Genomic DNA, 14,264 nt, shown 5'->3' on the forward strand with positions numbered 1-14,264 from the left:
GACCTATAGCAGGGGGCAGACCTCCAGTTCAGCCAGGCCTTGGCACCAGCTCCAGGTGCAAGTGGTGGGCCCTGGTACCCTCATAAAAGGCTCCAGCTGCACAGGATTTCCACTGGCGGCATAAGGTAAATCACAACAGATCCCCAGAAATCCCTGGCCACAGTGGCTCAGGAAGCCCAGACTGGGCTCTGTGCCCAGAGTCCCTGGGAATGGGCATCAGAGCCTTCAGCCAGCAGGAGTGGGCACCGGGCATGCTGCCAGTGCAGCTGCTGCCACTTTGCACCAGGAGTGCCCGGATGCGTCACAGCCCCGCTGCCCAGTGTGGGGGATTTACTGCAGGTGGGGAAATTGAGAAATAGTGTGAGGTGAGCAAACATTGGCTTGCTCCAGGGCCAGATCAGACCCAAGGCAGGCACTGAGACCCTGAAATCTGCTGCCACCATGGGCAGGGCAAGGCAGGGCCCAGCTCCACTGCCGGGAAAGTGCTCCCTACAGCACCCACACCTCCACCAGGTTCCCACCAGTAACCCACTGCCAAGGGGCAAGCCAGTGAGGTGGGCAGAGTGGGCTTTAACATGGCAGGAGCTGCCTGGAAGGATGTAGCTGGCAATATGTGCCAGGGTCAGGCCCTTCTATCTCCAGTGCCACCTCCATGCTGGCTCACCCAGGGGCTGCCAACATTCTGTCAAGAAAGTCAGAGTAGCCCCAATCAGTGGTGAGCAGAGGGACACCCACACCTATGTCCCTGCTGGCACATGGCCACAGTGCTGCTGCTGTGGGATGAGCATGATGTCCACCCCATGCTGCCCTCACCACCCCAGAGCTCCTGATTTTGGGGAGGCAGAGACCAGAGGAAGAAAGGCTGGAGGGGATGGAGAATGCCCCAGGAGCAGTCCCAGGGGATTCCCATCTTTCTGGTACCACCAGTCCCAGGGACAGTCCCTGGCATCACTGTTCCTGTACGAGGTGGGGTAGCAGGGGACCCACACTGCTGTCCTGTGGCCCCTGCTCTGTCCTCCTGGCTGCCTGCCCCCACCCCCTGCCTGTTTACCAGGCACACAATGGGGCCTCTGTGCCCAGGCACCAGGGGAACCATCCCCCCACACCCATGCTGGGCTGTACCAGGCTCCCATGAGGACTGTCCTTGGTGGCAGCAGCAGGAACCTGCTTGTTGTTACTTTTTTTTTTGATGGGGGTCATTGACCTTTTGCTCATCTCCATCCCCAGAGATGTCCCTTGTCCCCATCACCTCCTGCACTGCCACATACACCAGTGCCAGGGCAGGCTGTCCCCCACCTTTAGCACCCAGAGTGACAAGGCAACAGGCTGACAAGGCAGAAGAGGGGTGCTCCCCAGCCAGCACCTCTGGGACTGATCCTGCCCCCTGGTCCCCAGGGATGCCCCAATGGAGGCTTCCCAAGGGTGGTGAGGCCAGGGCTGCCCCACACCCACAGTGCGGCAGAGGCACCAGCACACAGCAGGGCCCCAAGGGAGCCTCAGCCCCCCAGAGAGGCACACAGCAGGGACACCCAGCACCAGCACAGCCTGGGGACGATGGGGTCCCTGCCTGCAGGTGCAGGACCCTGGGGGACATTTTGGGATTTTATGAGGAAGCGAGGAGGTGGGGAGAGGCCGGGAAGAAAATGTTTCCCAGCAGGTAGGGCTAGGGAGATGAGAGAGGCCAGTACCTGCCAGTAGCTGGCCATACCCTGCACCAACCAATGTACCTTGGCCTCCCATCTATCCCCTGGTGTAGGTGCAGGACGCAGGATAGGACACTGGTCCCAGGGGCCCTTGTGCCCAGGTGAGAGTGGCCATGGGCAACTCCTGGGTGGTGGCATTCACCCCATCCACGTCCCCTGGCACATGTTCACCTCAGTCTGCTTGGATGTGAGCAGGATGAGGCCGTAGGTGCTGTCTGGGTTTGCACAAGTGTTGGGTGTCCACCTGCCACCCTAGGGACAGTAGGATAACCTGTGCCTGCTGGGCCCCTTGTTCAGCCCTGCCCCTGGCAGGGAGGCAGAGCTGGGTGGGTGCCACAGCAGGGTACTGGCCCCTGGCAGGGGAACACATCTCTCCCTGAGCACCAGGACAGCAGTTCAGCACCTGGACTCATCCTCTGCCATGCCGTCAGATGGGAGCGAGGGGCTGCAAGGAGGCTGAGGAAGAGGCAGCGGTGCCCATCAGGATACACAGCTCCCACACAGCCAGGTCAAAAGGCCAGACAGGCACCGCAGGACAGTGGGAGAGCAAACAGCCCGGCCTCACACAGCGGTGCCACCATGCCCACCCTCCAGCCAGCACCGGGGCAGCTGAGATATGTGCTGGAGCCAGGGCCAGCATGGACATGGGTGCTGGGTCACAGAAAACTGCACAACCCCACCAATGTCCCCAGGATGTGGCAGCACTCATGTCCCACTGGCAATCCTTGTGGGGACAGCCAGGCCAGGCAGAGACAGCTCTCCGCGTCCATCACCGCCACCCCAAAGTCTGCTCAATTCCCTTCTGCCCTCTCCCAGCAATGCCTGAAGCCACAGCCATGGCCTGCAGCCAGCATGGCATGGCAGAGGGGCAGCCAGGGGCTGGGCAGCCCCACCCTACGACCCTCAAGCTGGCAACTCCAGCAACGCCCCTGGACCCCAAACGTGCCATGCCAGCCCCCCTCTCCCGTAGCCTGGCACCTGCAAGGGGTTTATCAGCCCCGACACAGGTGAAGCAGCACCACACACAGCCTGGGGTAAGCTCAGCATCCAAAAACCCCACACGTACCCACCAGAGGACAGAGGTCTGCCAGGGCAGAGTCTGCCTGCACATCTCCCAGGAAGAAGGAGCTGCTGCCTGCTCCCTGCCAGCCTCTCCGCCCATGCCAGTGCTGCTTGTAGTGCCAGACCCCAGGAACCCCAAGGGATGGGGCCCAGCTCCTGCAGGATCCAGCTTTTCCAACAGTATTTTAAGGCTGGCAGAAGAAATATCTTAAACTTTTTGACGGCTCCAGACTTTAATCACCATTAAACACCCACTTTTGCCCACAGCCAGGAAGCAGACATGGTCACTGGAGATCAGCACTGGAGGGGGGGCCAGCCGGGCCTCCTCGCCAGGCAGACCCACGAGGCTATGCCACGAGGCTATGCCGAGCTCCCTAATTCCACAGGGGACCTGACCATGGACACCCACTGATGGTCACCATCCAGCTGTGGACCCAAAAGGGCTCCCTGAGGTACCCTGCCCCACAGAGACAGACAAGGGCAGGCCCAGGGGCTGCCAACCCCCCTCCTGCCAAGGCCTGGAAGCTCTCACCTCTCACCCCTTTGGTCACTGCCAGTTGTATCCGTCACCTCCTGTCCCACTAGCCCCTGACTGCAGCATGGGCACATCCCCACCCCTCACATCCTGCTGGCGGCCCTGGAACGGCAGCCTGGGGTCCTGCCTTGGGGATGCTGGAGGAGGAGGAAATCCCTGCTAGTGTTTGCCAACACCTCTCCTGAGACGGGAGCCCAGGGAATACCCACCATGGTTCTCCCCATCATGTCACCTGGGCACCAATGTGCTGGGCTGAGGGGGACACATGGCACTGGGACATGGCCACGCTCCAGAGGGCACAAGATGCCTGGCCCAAGCACAGCATCGTGTCAGCAGCCACAATGTAGAGGAAGGCGCTTCTGCAACAGGTGTCCCCCATCTGCCCGGCCAGCAGGGACTGATAGGGATGACGTGCCCCTGCCAAACATGCGTTTCCCCTCCCCGCATCTGCTGCAAACAGTGAGGAGCCAAAGAGCACCCAGAGTGGGGCAGCACCCAACCAATTCCTGCTGCTGGATCTGGCACCAGCCCCCTCCCAGCCCCAACAGCAGGAGCTGGCAGTGCCACAGGCATGGGGTGTACTGTCCCCTAGGGATGCTGTGCCCCAGCAGAGGCACTGTTACAGCCCTCCAGCACCCCAAGTTTCAGCCTTTCTTTTTCTGGAGGCATCAATATCCCCCCCCATCTGCCCAGCTCTGCTAACAAGAGCCAGGAAAAGGGACAGATCTGCCAGGCCAGCTCCTTTATGCAGAGGGAGCTTTCTGGCTCTGGGCCAAGGAGCAGAAGGCACAGACCCTGACAAGGCCAGAGCAGCCATGCTGCTACACCCCCCACACTACAGCCCATGCCACAAGGAGCCCCTCCAATGTGCTGCAGCACTGAAGCAGCACCCAGAGCCTCAGCTCCTGCTCACCATTCCTCCGAAGAGCCCCCTCCCGCCAATGCTTCCCCAGGGCCGAGCAAACCCAGCAGCAAACCCAGCAACAAACCCGGCAGCACACTTCCATCACTGGGAGCTCCAGCGGTGGCTCCATGCCCAACCCAACTGCACGGGCACAGAGAGCAGGTAGAGGATAGGTACATGAACATCCTGAACTGTGCCTCTGGTGACTTTTGAGAGAGTACTTGGTAATTTTATATCCAGATACCAAAGTCATGGGCTGCCATTAGCACTCCAGAGCCACTGATACTGTTCTGCTCAGACCTCTATCACCCCAGAGGTTCCTGCCTGAATTTCTGCTCTGGGAAGAACAAAATCAGGGCCAAATCCCAGAGCATCACCCAGAATAGCTCAGCCACACCAGGCATGGTCCATATCTCCCTCAGGCTGGGCACAAGACCTGACAGAAGTGCCACAGGACAGTGCCCGGCCATGCTGCAGGTCTTCCTGGACCCACCGCCACTGCATCCACAAGTGGCTTGGCCAAGCCTTTGTCAAGTGCCTGCAAACAAAGTTGGTCCCAAAACCACAGCTGCACCTTGCTGCAATCCTGTTCCTGAACAGCTCCTGGTGCTGGGATGATGGGGACTCTCCCGGTCATCAGTACTCACAGGCAGTGCAGGAACTGCCCCAGCTCTCGAATCCCAGCCCAGAGCCCTCAGCCAAACACGGCATCTCTGCTTCCCACCCCAGCCCACAGGACCACAGCCACTGCTCTGCATGCTGCTGGGAGTGAAGCGCGTGGTGGAGAGGCACCGACCCCTCGGCAGCACCAGGTTGTGCCAGTGGGCAGCTGCTGGCATGCAACATGTTCCCTCTGTGAGGCTGGAAGAAGTCCAGTGACCCCCAACTCCACACTGCTGGGGTGAACCCCCAGCAAGAGAGGGGGCCCATGCATTCCCCCTGCATTCCTGCTCCAACCCCCCAGCCACTGGGATTACCCCAGAGGAATACAGAGCTGTTTTCTCTCAGTGAAACATCCTTCTCTGGTCAGTGCCAGGGTAGACTTGCGTTGGGGAACCTGCTGCCGAGCGCCAGGCGCAGCCACTGCCAAACTCTGGCACAGGGCCTGGCTCTGCCTTGGCCACCCAGCACCGACAGCTCGGCTCAGGGATGCTGGGAGAGGGCAGAGCTCCCCCGGGAACAGGCAGGATGAGGGCCTCTGCACAGTCCAGGGACACCAAGTGACTCTGGGACTTGCACGCAGCAGGAGCACAAGGAAAAAGGTGACATGCACAGGACACGGTTGTCCCAGGAGCTGCACCAAAATCCATTCATCAGCACCCGCAGCATTGGGGCCAGCTCTCACCCTGGCACACAGCTGGTCCCCTGCATGCCCCATCCACATGGATGGGCAAGGAGGGGCTGCTCCTTACCCTGCCACACTGTCTGCAGCAGTGGCACTCCAGTGATGGTCCATGCACATGGAGGTGACAGGGCCTGGGCTCCTCATCCTCCAACCACAGCCTCCTGCGCTGCACCTCCATGCTGCCCACAGGACTGGGGAGGGTCACAGACAAATAGGTCCCTAAAAGCTGTGTGCACCCCCAATCTGTAACCCAGTGGACGTGGCAGCCAGGGCTGGGTTAGCCAGCCCATGCCATAGCCTAGCTGTGCCAGCCTGCTTGCCCTCGAGGGCAGGGGTCTGGGGCAGCCTCCCAACGAGGCCACACAGCTCTGCTCAGGGTGAGAGACGATGACTCAGCCAAAGAGCATCATCCCCCTCATGCATTTTGGGGGCTCCGAGGCTGCCCGTGCAGGGGAACCTGCCTGCAGCACCAGGCCTGGCCTTGCTCCTGTCCCGAGGGTCTCTGGTGCTTCGGCCACCGGGAAACAGGGAGTCTGGTGCTGGAGGCTGCCAGTGAGGAAGATCAGGATCGGGCCTGCGGGATATTTAGTAGGGGAAGAGGAGAGAGATGCCAGCCTGGAACCAGCAGCTCGCTCCCTTCCCCCACCTGCTAAAAATAACTGGCTCCCTCGGGCCGCGGACTCACACCCTGACCGGACCCCCGGCCCTGCCTCGGGGTGCGGGCACTGTGACCCCGCGGCCCCAGCACGGCTGGTGCCACCTCGCCCCTTCTACCCCCCTGGGGAAGACACATACCAATCCCCCGACCCCCAGCCCCACGACGCGCAGCTCTTCTCCAGCCCACGGAAGAGAGGCGGCTCCGACCCACATATGGGTTGGGAACCTATTTATAGGCGGCGGGTAGCGGGGATGAATGAAAGGGAGCGATCCCACTCGGGGAGGGGGGGCGACATCCGGCCTCGGGCTCCTGCGGGCCCTGGGGGGTTCCACGGACATGGGACGGGAGCGGGGCGGGGGAGCCCCAACTGTTGTGGCCGCACGGGGGTCGCGCCGGGCCCGAGGCCGCGGTGGCGGCCGCCGGGGCGCTCCTGACGTTCCGGGGATTCGCGCACGGGCGGCCCCAAGCAAGCGGACACCGCAGGGCCAGAGGATGGGGGAACATCCCGGGGAGCCCCCGGCACCACCCCCGCGGGGGGCCCGACCTCGCCCCCCGGGGCTGCAGGGCCCCCCGGCCCCCGCCCCCGCTCACCGGGCTGCGCCGCTTCAGCGTCACGTTCTTCCAGAGCAGGAGGTGGAGCTGATGCAGGAACCCCATGGCCAGGCCGGCCCCGCCGCAGGGCTGCGCCGCGCTCGGCTCCGCGTCACCCGCTGCCCACCGCCATCCCCGCCTGGCCGCTGCCTCTGCCCGCCGCGGGCTGCGAGGGAGCGGAGCGGCCCCGGCCCAAGCTCCGTCTCCGGCCTCGGCCCCACCGCGTCGCGCCCGGCCCGGCCCGGCCCAGCCCAGCCCTGCGCAGCACCGACACCGCCCCCAGCCCTCGGCGGCCGCCCCTTAAAGGCACCGCCGGGCCCGCCCGCTCCGCCCGCTCCCCCCGCACCGCGGCACAGCCGGACCGGCCCCAGGGGATCCCCGCTGGATGGGCGGGCCCGGCTCCTGCCGGCAACCGGGGCCCCCGTGCGGCCGGTCCGGAGGGGGGCTGCTGCACCAGGTGCCGGGAAACCCTCGGTGCCCCCGAGCCGCCCCCACTCCCTGCAGCCAGACACAGGTCACCCCCGCGCCTCTGCCCCTCGTGTTCCCCAGGACAGGACGGACTGACCCGTGGCTGCGGGGTCTGCGTCCAGGGTGCCACTGCTGTCCCTGCTCCTGCCTGACCCCTCCCACGGGCACGTGCTGGGGCATCCACAGGTGTTTTTGGAGAGACCAACCTGCTGCCACAGCTGTCCACTGTCAGCTCTAACCCCAGGGCTGGAAAGGATGCTTTCAGCAGCAATTAGCACTGAGCCAGGCTAGCTCTTCTCCTTCCTCCCATCCACCCTTACTTGCATCTATCCTGCCATCCATCCTTTTTTCCTTCCATTCATCCATGCTTCTTCCCATCCATCTGTCCTCCCATCCGTCCTTACTTCTACCCTTCCTTCCTTCTTTTTCTCCCTCCTTCTGTCTTCTCTCCCTTCCATCAGTCCTTGCTTCCATCCATTCCTCCATCCTTCTTTCCCTCTCTCTTCCCATCACTCTGGTTCTCTCCATTTCCCACCTGTCCCTCCCTCTTCCTGCTCTCCACAGCCTCCTCTCCCTCTCCTGTCTCTTTCCCTCTAACTCTCTGTGACCGTCTCTTTTTCCAGCCAAGTTCAGCTGGGAGTGATGAATCCCCCTCTGGCTGCTGCAGACCCAGTGGTGCTGCAAAGGGTGCCCTGTACTCAGGGAAGGCCCTTCGGCAGCTGCACGGCTCTAACAAAAGCTCCCCTTGTCCAACACAAAGTGCCATTATTCCCCAAACTTCTGGGTGAAACACTGTTGAGGCGCGGGAGGATAAGGGATGCAGTGGTGAAGAGGCATCGTGCACCCAGCTCTGTGTGCTGGGGAGGGTGCCTAGTTTGGGAGGGTTGCTGGGTGTGCAGGGAGGGGTATGGGCAGTGCTGCCCAGAACTGAGAGGAACTGGGCTTTTGCTGGGTGCCTGGGAAAGGAGGGAAGCTGTCACCCTTGGCTCCCTGCATGGGATTGCATGTGGGTTGTCCCCAGCCCACACAAGAAGCACCTCAAAACCCCTGTCCTGCAGCAGAGTGGTTCCCCAGCTTAGAAGGGTGCAGGGGGGGCTCCACAGGTGGATCAAAGCCCTGACCTGAGTCTCCTGCTCCCTCCCTTCCTGCTGCCCCTGCGTGAGTCTTGGGGAGCTTCTCTTTTCTGCTTGGCATGAGGACAGAACCCTCTGCAGGGCCAGCAAGGGACAGACACAGCAGCGTACCGTGGGACAGCACAGCCCCGGGAAAAGCATCCTCCATGGACCCGGGGCCTGAAGCCTTGGGGACATGGAGCCCTGAGTACCTCTCAGGGGACTTCCTTTTGGGGCGGCCAAGCTCCTCTCTCTGTGTGGGGTCATCTGCAGGTGGCAGCACCCACCCACCCACAGTTCTTTGCTCTGTGCTGGTGCTGTCTTGTGTTCCCCAGTGGTCCCGTGGCCTGGTTCCTGGCCCTGATCTCTGCCGAGCCCACCCAGGCAGTGCTGGTCCTGGCTCCCAGCCTGGCTCGGAGCTACGTTCCTTGGGCAACAGGGTGAGGGTGTCTGGACCTACTGGCTGCAAGTCCTCCTGGGGCATTGTCTCTGCTGCCAGGGTGTCCTGGGGCAGCACTTGCAGGTGACAGCTACAAGTGCCAGGAAAAAGCTCCCTCCTGCTCCAAAAGACATCCTCAATCCCCCATGGAAATTCTATTGCCAGTGCTGCCTGCGGAGGGGAACGGCCCCAGCCAGTGTGGCCCTTAGCCCTCAAGATATGGGACAGCAGCAGGATGATGCTGAATGCTTCAGCCAGGTAGAGACTGCTGCCCACAGCTGACAGGGCTGGCCCAGGCCAGGCTGGGAATGGTGCCCACAGATTGTGGTATCTGGGCTCTCAATCATGCAGTGAAAGAAATGCAGAAAGAAAGTGAGAAAAGATGACAGGAAGCTGGGGACATGGTTACAGAGGAAGGAACACCCTGCCTTGGGGCTACAGTTGGCCTCTGAGGGCTCCCAGGGTGACACTGAAACCACAGAGCCCTGCTACACCCTGGCACAGTGACATGGCACCATGCCCAACAGGGATCCCAGGGACCTGACAGCCGGCAGGTCTAATGGTGCAGACCCCAGGGGCATTAGAGCAGCCCAAGAATCCCCAGGGAGGTCTTGTTTGGGGTCTCGTTCCCAGCTCTGTGTGTGCCAGGGCATAGGGCATACCCCTGCCAGCTTCAAGAACAGTGCTGCACACCTTGGTAGTCCCCTCCATGCCTCTGCTTTAGTTTCACCATCTCATTTTGCCTGCCAGGACTTTCATGGAGACTTGGGTCCTGGATAGCAATGCCAGCAAAGAACACAACTGAGCCAGACTGGGAGCAGGGCAGGATCGGGGCCGGGACCCAGGAGACAGCTCGTGCATGCACCACTGAGGCTCACACGTGCCCGCTTCCCCTTTCGGCAGGAAACATCCCAGGCAGGGCAATGAACAGGGCTCAGCAGCACTGTGGGGATGCTGGGGCTGCGTTCGTTTACAGTTTCAGGATGAGTCAGTGGGAGTTGGAGTCAGGCTGGTATCCTGTTTGCAACCAGGCTGCAGGTGGCAGATGGGTGGCACCTTGTCGAGGCTGAGTGTGCCTACCCAGCCATGGGGCACCCACACATCTATGGGGCACATGCTCAGCCATGTAGCACCCACTCAGCCACAGGACACACACGGTCACTGGGCACCCATTCAGCCCCAGGGCACCCAGCTTGCTCTGGGGCATGCACCCACCATGGGGTGCCCACTCAGCCAGAGAAAACCCACCCAGTCATGGGGTACCCACCCAGGACACAAGGTACCCACCTGGCCATAGGGCACCCACCCAGCTGTGGGCGTGTACCAGCCCCCGGGGTGGCTCAGGGGAAGTGCTGGGAGCGGGCTGTGCCAGCTGCCACATGGGGCAGGAAGGACCCGCCATGGGGTTGGGACAAGGCAAAAACCACAGAAAAGAGGAAGCCTTTGAGTGCCCCAGCCCAGTGCGGCAGCACCCAGGCAGACGCACCTGGCATCTTGCACACCTCCATCCCGGTAAGTCCAAGTTCAGCACCGCTGACCACCAAGGGGAGAGGGGCTGAGAAGTGGGGCGGCCCCTGGCACTGCTGGAGTAGGAGGTTCCCTTTCAGATCATCCCCAAAACAGGGGCAGCATCCCCACTGCCAGGGAGAGGGACCCACAGCACTGATGTGCAGTGCAGGGAACCAGGAAAGCTTTCCCAGCCCTCTCTGCTTCCCATGCCAGGTTTGTCTGGAGCCTAAACTTAGCTTGGTATATTTTAGCAGGACAGATGGAGCCGGCCAAGGCAAGGAAGGGATTTTTTGCAGCCAAGCTGCAGTGCTGGGGTGGGTGGGAAAGTAGGGCACTGCTTTCCAGGAGACTCCAATACTGGAGGAATGGGCCCAGCCCCAGCTGGCACCAGGGTGCAGGCAGCCCGTATGTTTCCAGAGGTTTCCACAAAAGAGAAACCAGCTTTGCTACTGAATGCCGTGGGTGGCCTGCAGGCACTGAGCCCTGCCATGGGACTGGCACTCCAGACTGGGCTCAAGCTGGTGGCTAGTCTCCAGCCCAGCCAAGCATCCCTCTTGCCACCTTCACCACTGCTCTGTTCCCAGCAGTGTTGTTGGTTAAACCGCAGTGGAAGCCCGAGGCAGACAGACGGACACCGTAGCAGGGTGAGTATCCCACAGCTGGAGGGCCCATGTGCCTGCGGGCTGAGCCCCGTCAGTGGCAGCTCCAAGTGCTGCATTGCCCTCCCTGCCTTCCCTGACCTCCCTTCCCACGCTGCCCTTTCTGCCCTTTTTGTTCTCACTGCCCTTCCTGCCCTTCGTGCCTGCACAGCGGAGCACTGGCCATTTGTGACATTCTGAATATAAAATATGAGTGTTTGGGGTACGACCTCCCAGCTTGCTGGGGCTCCTCATGTCCTTGGGGGCTGGGGATAGCACCCTGACCTGGGGAGGGCACCTCGAGCTTGGGGATTGCCTTGTCATTGTTGCAGGAGAATGCTGGGGCACTTCTTGGGCAGGACACTCCAGTCTGGCCCTGAACGGAGTTTCAGACTTCACAGTCAGCCCCAGAGACACTCGGTTTTGCAGCTGGGGCCTCACCTTGGGGTTATTTAGGTGGGACTGGGATCTTCCTCCTCATCCTCTGGTGCACAGCTGCGGCAAGGCTGGCTGCATATCAGGTTTGACCTATTCTGGACAAAGTAAGGAGTGGGACCATGGCTACATATCAGGTGGGGAAACTGAGGCACAGAGCAAGCACCAAGGACCTCTTGTGATGGGCAGTGGGGCAGGGGGCACAAGTGGATGCTTCCCATCAGCTCTGCACCTTCTGGCAGTATCTGTGCTCGCCCAAAGATGGAGACACCAGGGACCATGGGAGGGAGAACAAAGACCACCCCGGGGTGACACCAGGTGCACGGGGAACCCTGTGGTATAGGGGAGCAGACAGTCCAGGGGTGATGTTGAGGCCCAGGTTTCATGGAGAAGCCCTTTCTCTGGCCCCTCGGATCCCAGCACCTCCCAGTCACCCCTTGCCCCCGGCAAGCTGAAACGATGGTCATTGGTGGTCTCTCCTCTGTCCCAGGCGTCAGCTTTGTCACCTGAGGAGGTGACAGCCATCCTGCCAGCATGCCCCGGGCATCACCACTGCCACGGTCACCGTGGGGTCGGCCTGGTGTGAAGACCTTGGTCACTGCTGGGGTGTTTGTAACCATGCTCTGGAACCTGAGGTGCTTCCCAAACCCCTCCAATGGCTCCAGAGAAGACTCCAAACACACAGAGCCACTAGTGGTGCTGGTGTGGGAATGGCCCTCGAAGCAGGTCCCCAATGTCAGTGGGGACGTGTGCCACGAGCTGTACGGCATCACAGGCTGCTGGCTCACCACAGAGCGGCAGCTCCTGCGCCAGGCCGATGTGGTGGTGTTCCCCCATGCCAGGCTTCAGCCTGGCCAGGACAGGCTGCCCAAGGAGAGGCCACCAGGGCAGAACTGGGTATGGGTCTCCCTGGAGTCCCCCTCCAACAGTAGAGCTCTAGCAGGATGGAACCAAACCTTCAACTGGGTGATGACCTACAGGCAGGACTCAGACATCTTTATCCCCTATGGCAAGCTTGTGCCCAACCGCTCGGCCACTATGAACATCCCTGCAAAGACCAACTTGGTATCCTGGGTTATCAGCAACTACCACAGGACTCAGAAAAGAGCTGAAGTCTACAAAAACCTCTCCAGGTACCTCCATGTGAATGTATATGGGAAAGCAAACAACAAACCCCTCTGCAAGGACTGCCTCTTGCCAATGACATCCAAGTCCAGGTTCTACCTAGCCTTCGAGAACTCCATCCACCGGGACTACATCACAGAGAAGCTCTGGAGGAACTCGCTGCTGGCCGGCACTGTGCCCGTGGTGCTGGGGCCACCTCGGGCCAACTATGAGCAGTTCATTCCTGCCGATTCCTTCATCCACGTTGATGACTTCAACTCCCTGGAGGAGCTGGCCATCTTCCTGAAGACCATGAACTCCAGCCGCTACCAGCAGTTCTTTGCCTGGCAGAGGAGGTTCAGTGTGAAGCTCTACACTGACTGGAGGGAGCGGATCTGCACCATCTGCACCGCTTACCCCCACCTGCCCCGCGGCCAACTCTATCCCGACCTGCAGAGCTGGTTCAACTCCTAGTGTGTGCCAGGACCATTGGGATGTATCCAGGCTGAGGATATAGGGGTGGGAGGTGTGTGAGGCACCCACCTGCAGACCAGGATGTGGGGCAGGGAGGGAAGGGAGGACCATTCTTGGCCCAATCCAGCTGTTGCCACACTGGGACCTTGAGCAACTCCCCATGACTTAATTTTCCTGACCCAACGCTGACCATCTTGCCAGGGTGCTGGCAGGACCAGAGGGTGCTTTGGAAATAAATGGTACGTTGCTGCCGAGGCTGTGACTGTGGTGCAAGGTGTGGGCAGGGCAGGAGGCTGGTGGGCGGCTGAGGGCTCCCCAACCTTCCCCTGTGATCCTCAGTGTCCCCCCAGCACCATTTGCTGGGTGCCAAAGCCCTGGTGGCAGAGGCCGCATGGTGACATTTGCGGTTGGGGTGGAGGAGCCATGCTCAAGCAGTCCAGGGGGGCCCAGCACCCCATGGCCAGGAGGGGACACAGCCTCTGCTCCCCCATTTCCCAGCAGCACCCCTCTCCCCCACCCCCCTTGAATCGTGGGTGCCACTGTGCCAGTGAGGAGCCACAGGACAGCAGATCCTCTCAGGGCAATCTCAGAGTCAGCCAGGCACAGGGATGCTGTGGTTTGTCACTCCCTCCCCGCTGTGGCAGGAAAGAAGCAAGCCGGTGGCCTCTGGGAGCAAAGCTAGTCCCATGGGCACCCTGCACACACAGACATTGCACTGTGGGGACCCTGCACCACGGCCACCGTGCACCATGCACACATCCTGCACAGACAGCACCCTCCGTGATGGGCACCCGGTACCATGTACACCCCCTGCAGCATGGGCACCATCTGGGATCAGTGGTGATGTCGGGTTTGAGTGACAGGACCAGGGAGTGAGACACACTGCTCCACCCATGCCTTGCTCCATGCCCTTCTGCTCGGTATCATCAACCCTAGTGATATAAACAACTTTTAGTCACAAGTTTCCCCAAGTTTTCCTCCCTGCAGCTCTGAAGTCACCCAACTCCACCCCTGCCACCCTGTGACCCACCAGGTGCCCATTAGGACTCAGGTCCCCCTTGGTAGAGGGGGCAACCCTGCCCTGGTGCCAGCCCTGGTGGGGCGACAGTTGAACAGGCACACCAGGCACACCGCGCTCTTCTGACTTCTGTGGCTTCCGATTTCCGCTTTGTTTTCTGGGTCAACCAGAAGTGCAGCAGGAGGGGCTGTGGGTGCCCACAGACAGGTGCTGGGTGCCCATGGGCAGGGTGCCGGGGCAGTGGGATATGGGGGATCGGGGGTCCTGCC

At 61.3% G+C, this 14,264-nt stretch overlaps 2 protein-coding genes across 6 annotated transcripts in view; one reads left to right on the forward strand and one right to left on the reverse strand.

The window, feature by feature from the left end:
* Positions 1 to 6,973, reverse strand: part of ABCA2 (ATP binding cassette subfamily A member 2) — a 34,781-nt gene extending 27,808 nt beyond the window's left edge. For 3 of the 5 annotated variants that reach the window (XM_027703354.1, XM_027703352.1, XM_027703351.1), the window contains exon 1: positions 6,799 to 6,972. In XM_027703354.1, coding sequence (XP_027559155.1) covers positions 6,799 to 6,864 — 66 coding nt within the window. In that variant the 5' untranslated portion in view covers positions 6,865 to 6,972. Of the gene's footprint in view, positions 1 to 6,798 lie in introns of all 5 variants that reach the window. The other 2 variants (XM_027703353.1, XM_027703350.1) reach the window with 1 other exon arrangement.
* A 4,947-nt stretch (positions 6,974 to 11,920) lies between these two features.
* Positions 11,921 to 13,214, forward strand: FUT7 (fucosyltransferase 7). Its single transcript, XM_027703413.1, has one exon. The coding sequence runs from the start codon at positions 11,934 to 11,936 to the stop codon at positions 12,975 to 12,977; it is 1,044 nt and encodes a 347-aa protein (XP_027559214.1). The 5' UTR covers positions 11,921 to 11,933; the 3' UTR covers positions 12,978 to 13,214.
* Positions 13,215 to 14,264: the final 1,050 nt, after the last annotated feature.

This window comes from Neopelma chrysocephalum, unplaced genomic scaffold (genome assembly GCF_003984885.1).
Source record: "Neopelma chrysocephalum unplaced genomic scaffold, ASM398488v2 Primary Assembly neopelma1_226, whole genome shotgun sequence".
Taxonomy (NCBI): Eukaryota; Metazoa; Chordata; class Aves; order Passeriformes; family Pipridae; genus Neopelma; species Neopelma chrysocephalum.

Bases quoted from the DNA above. Each gene is read 5' to 3' on its own strand.
- FUT7 (XM_027703413.1), top strand. From the start codon at position 11,934: ATGCCCCGGGCATCACCACTGCCACGGTCACCGTGGGGTCGGCCTGGT.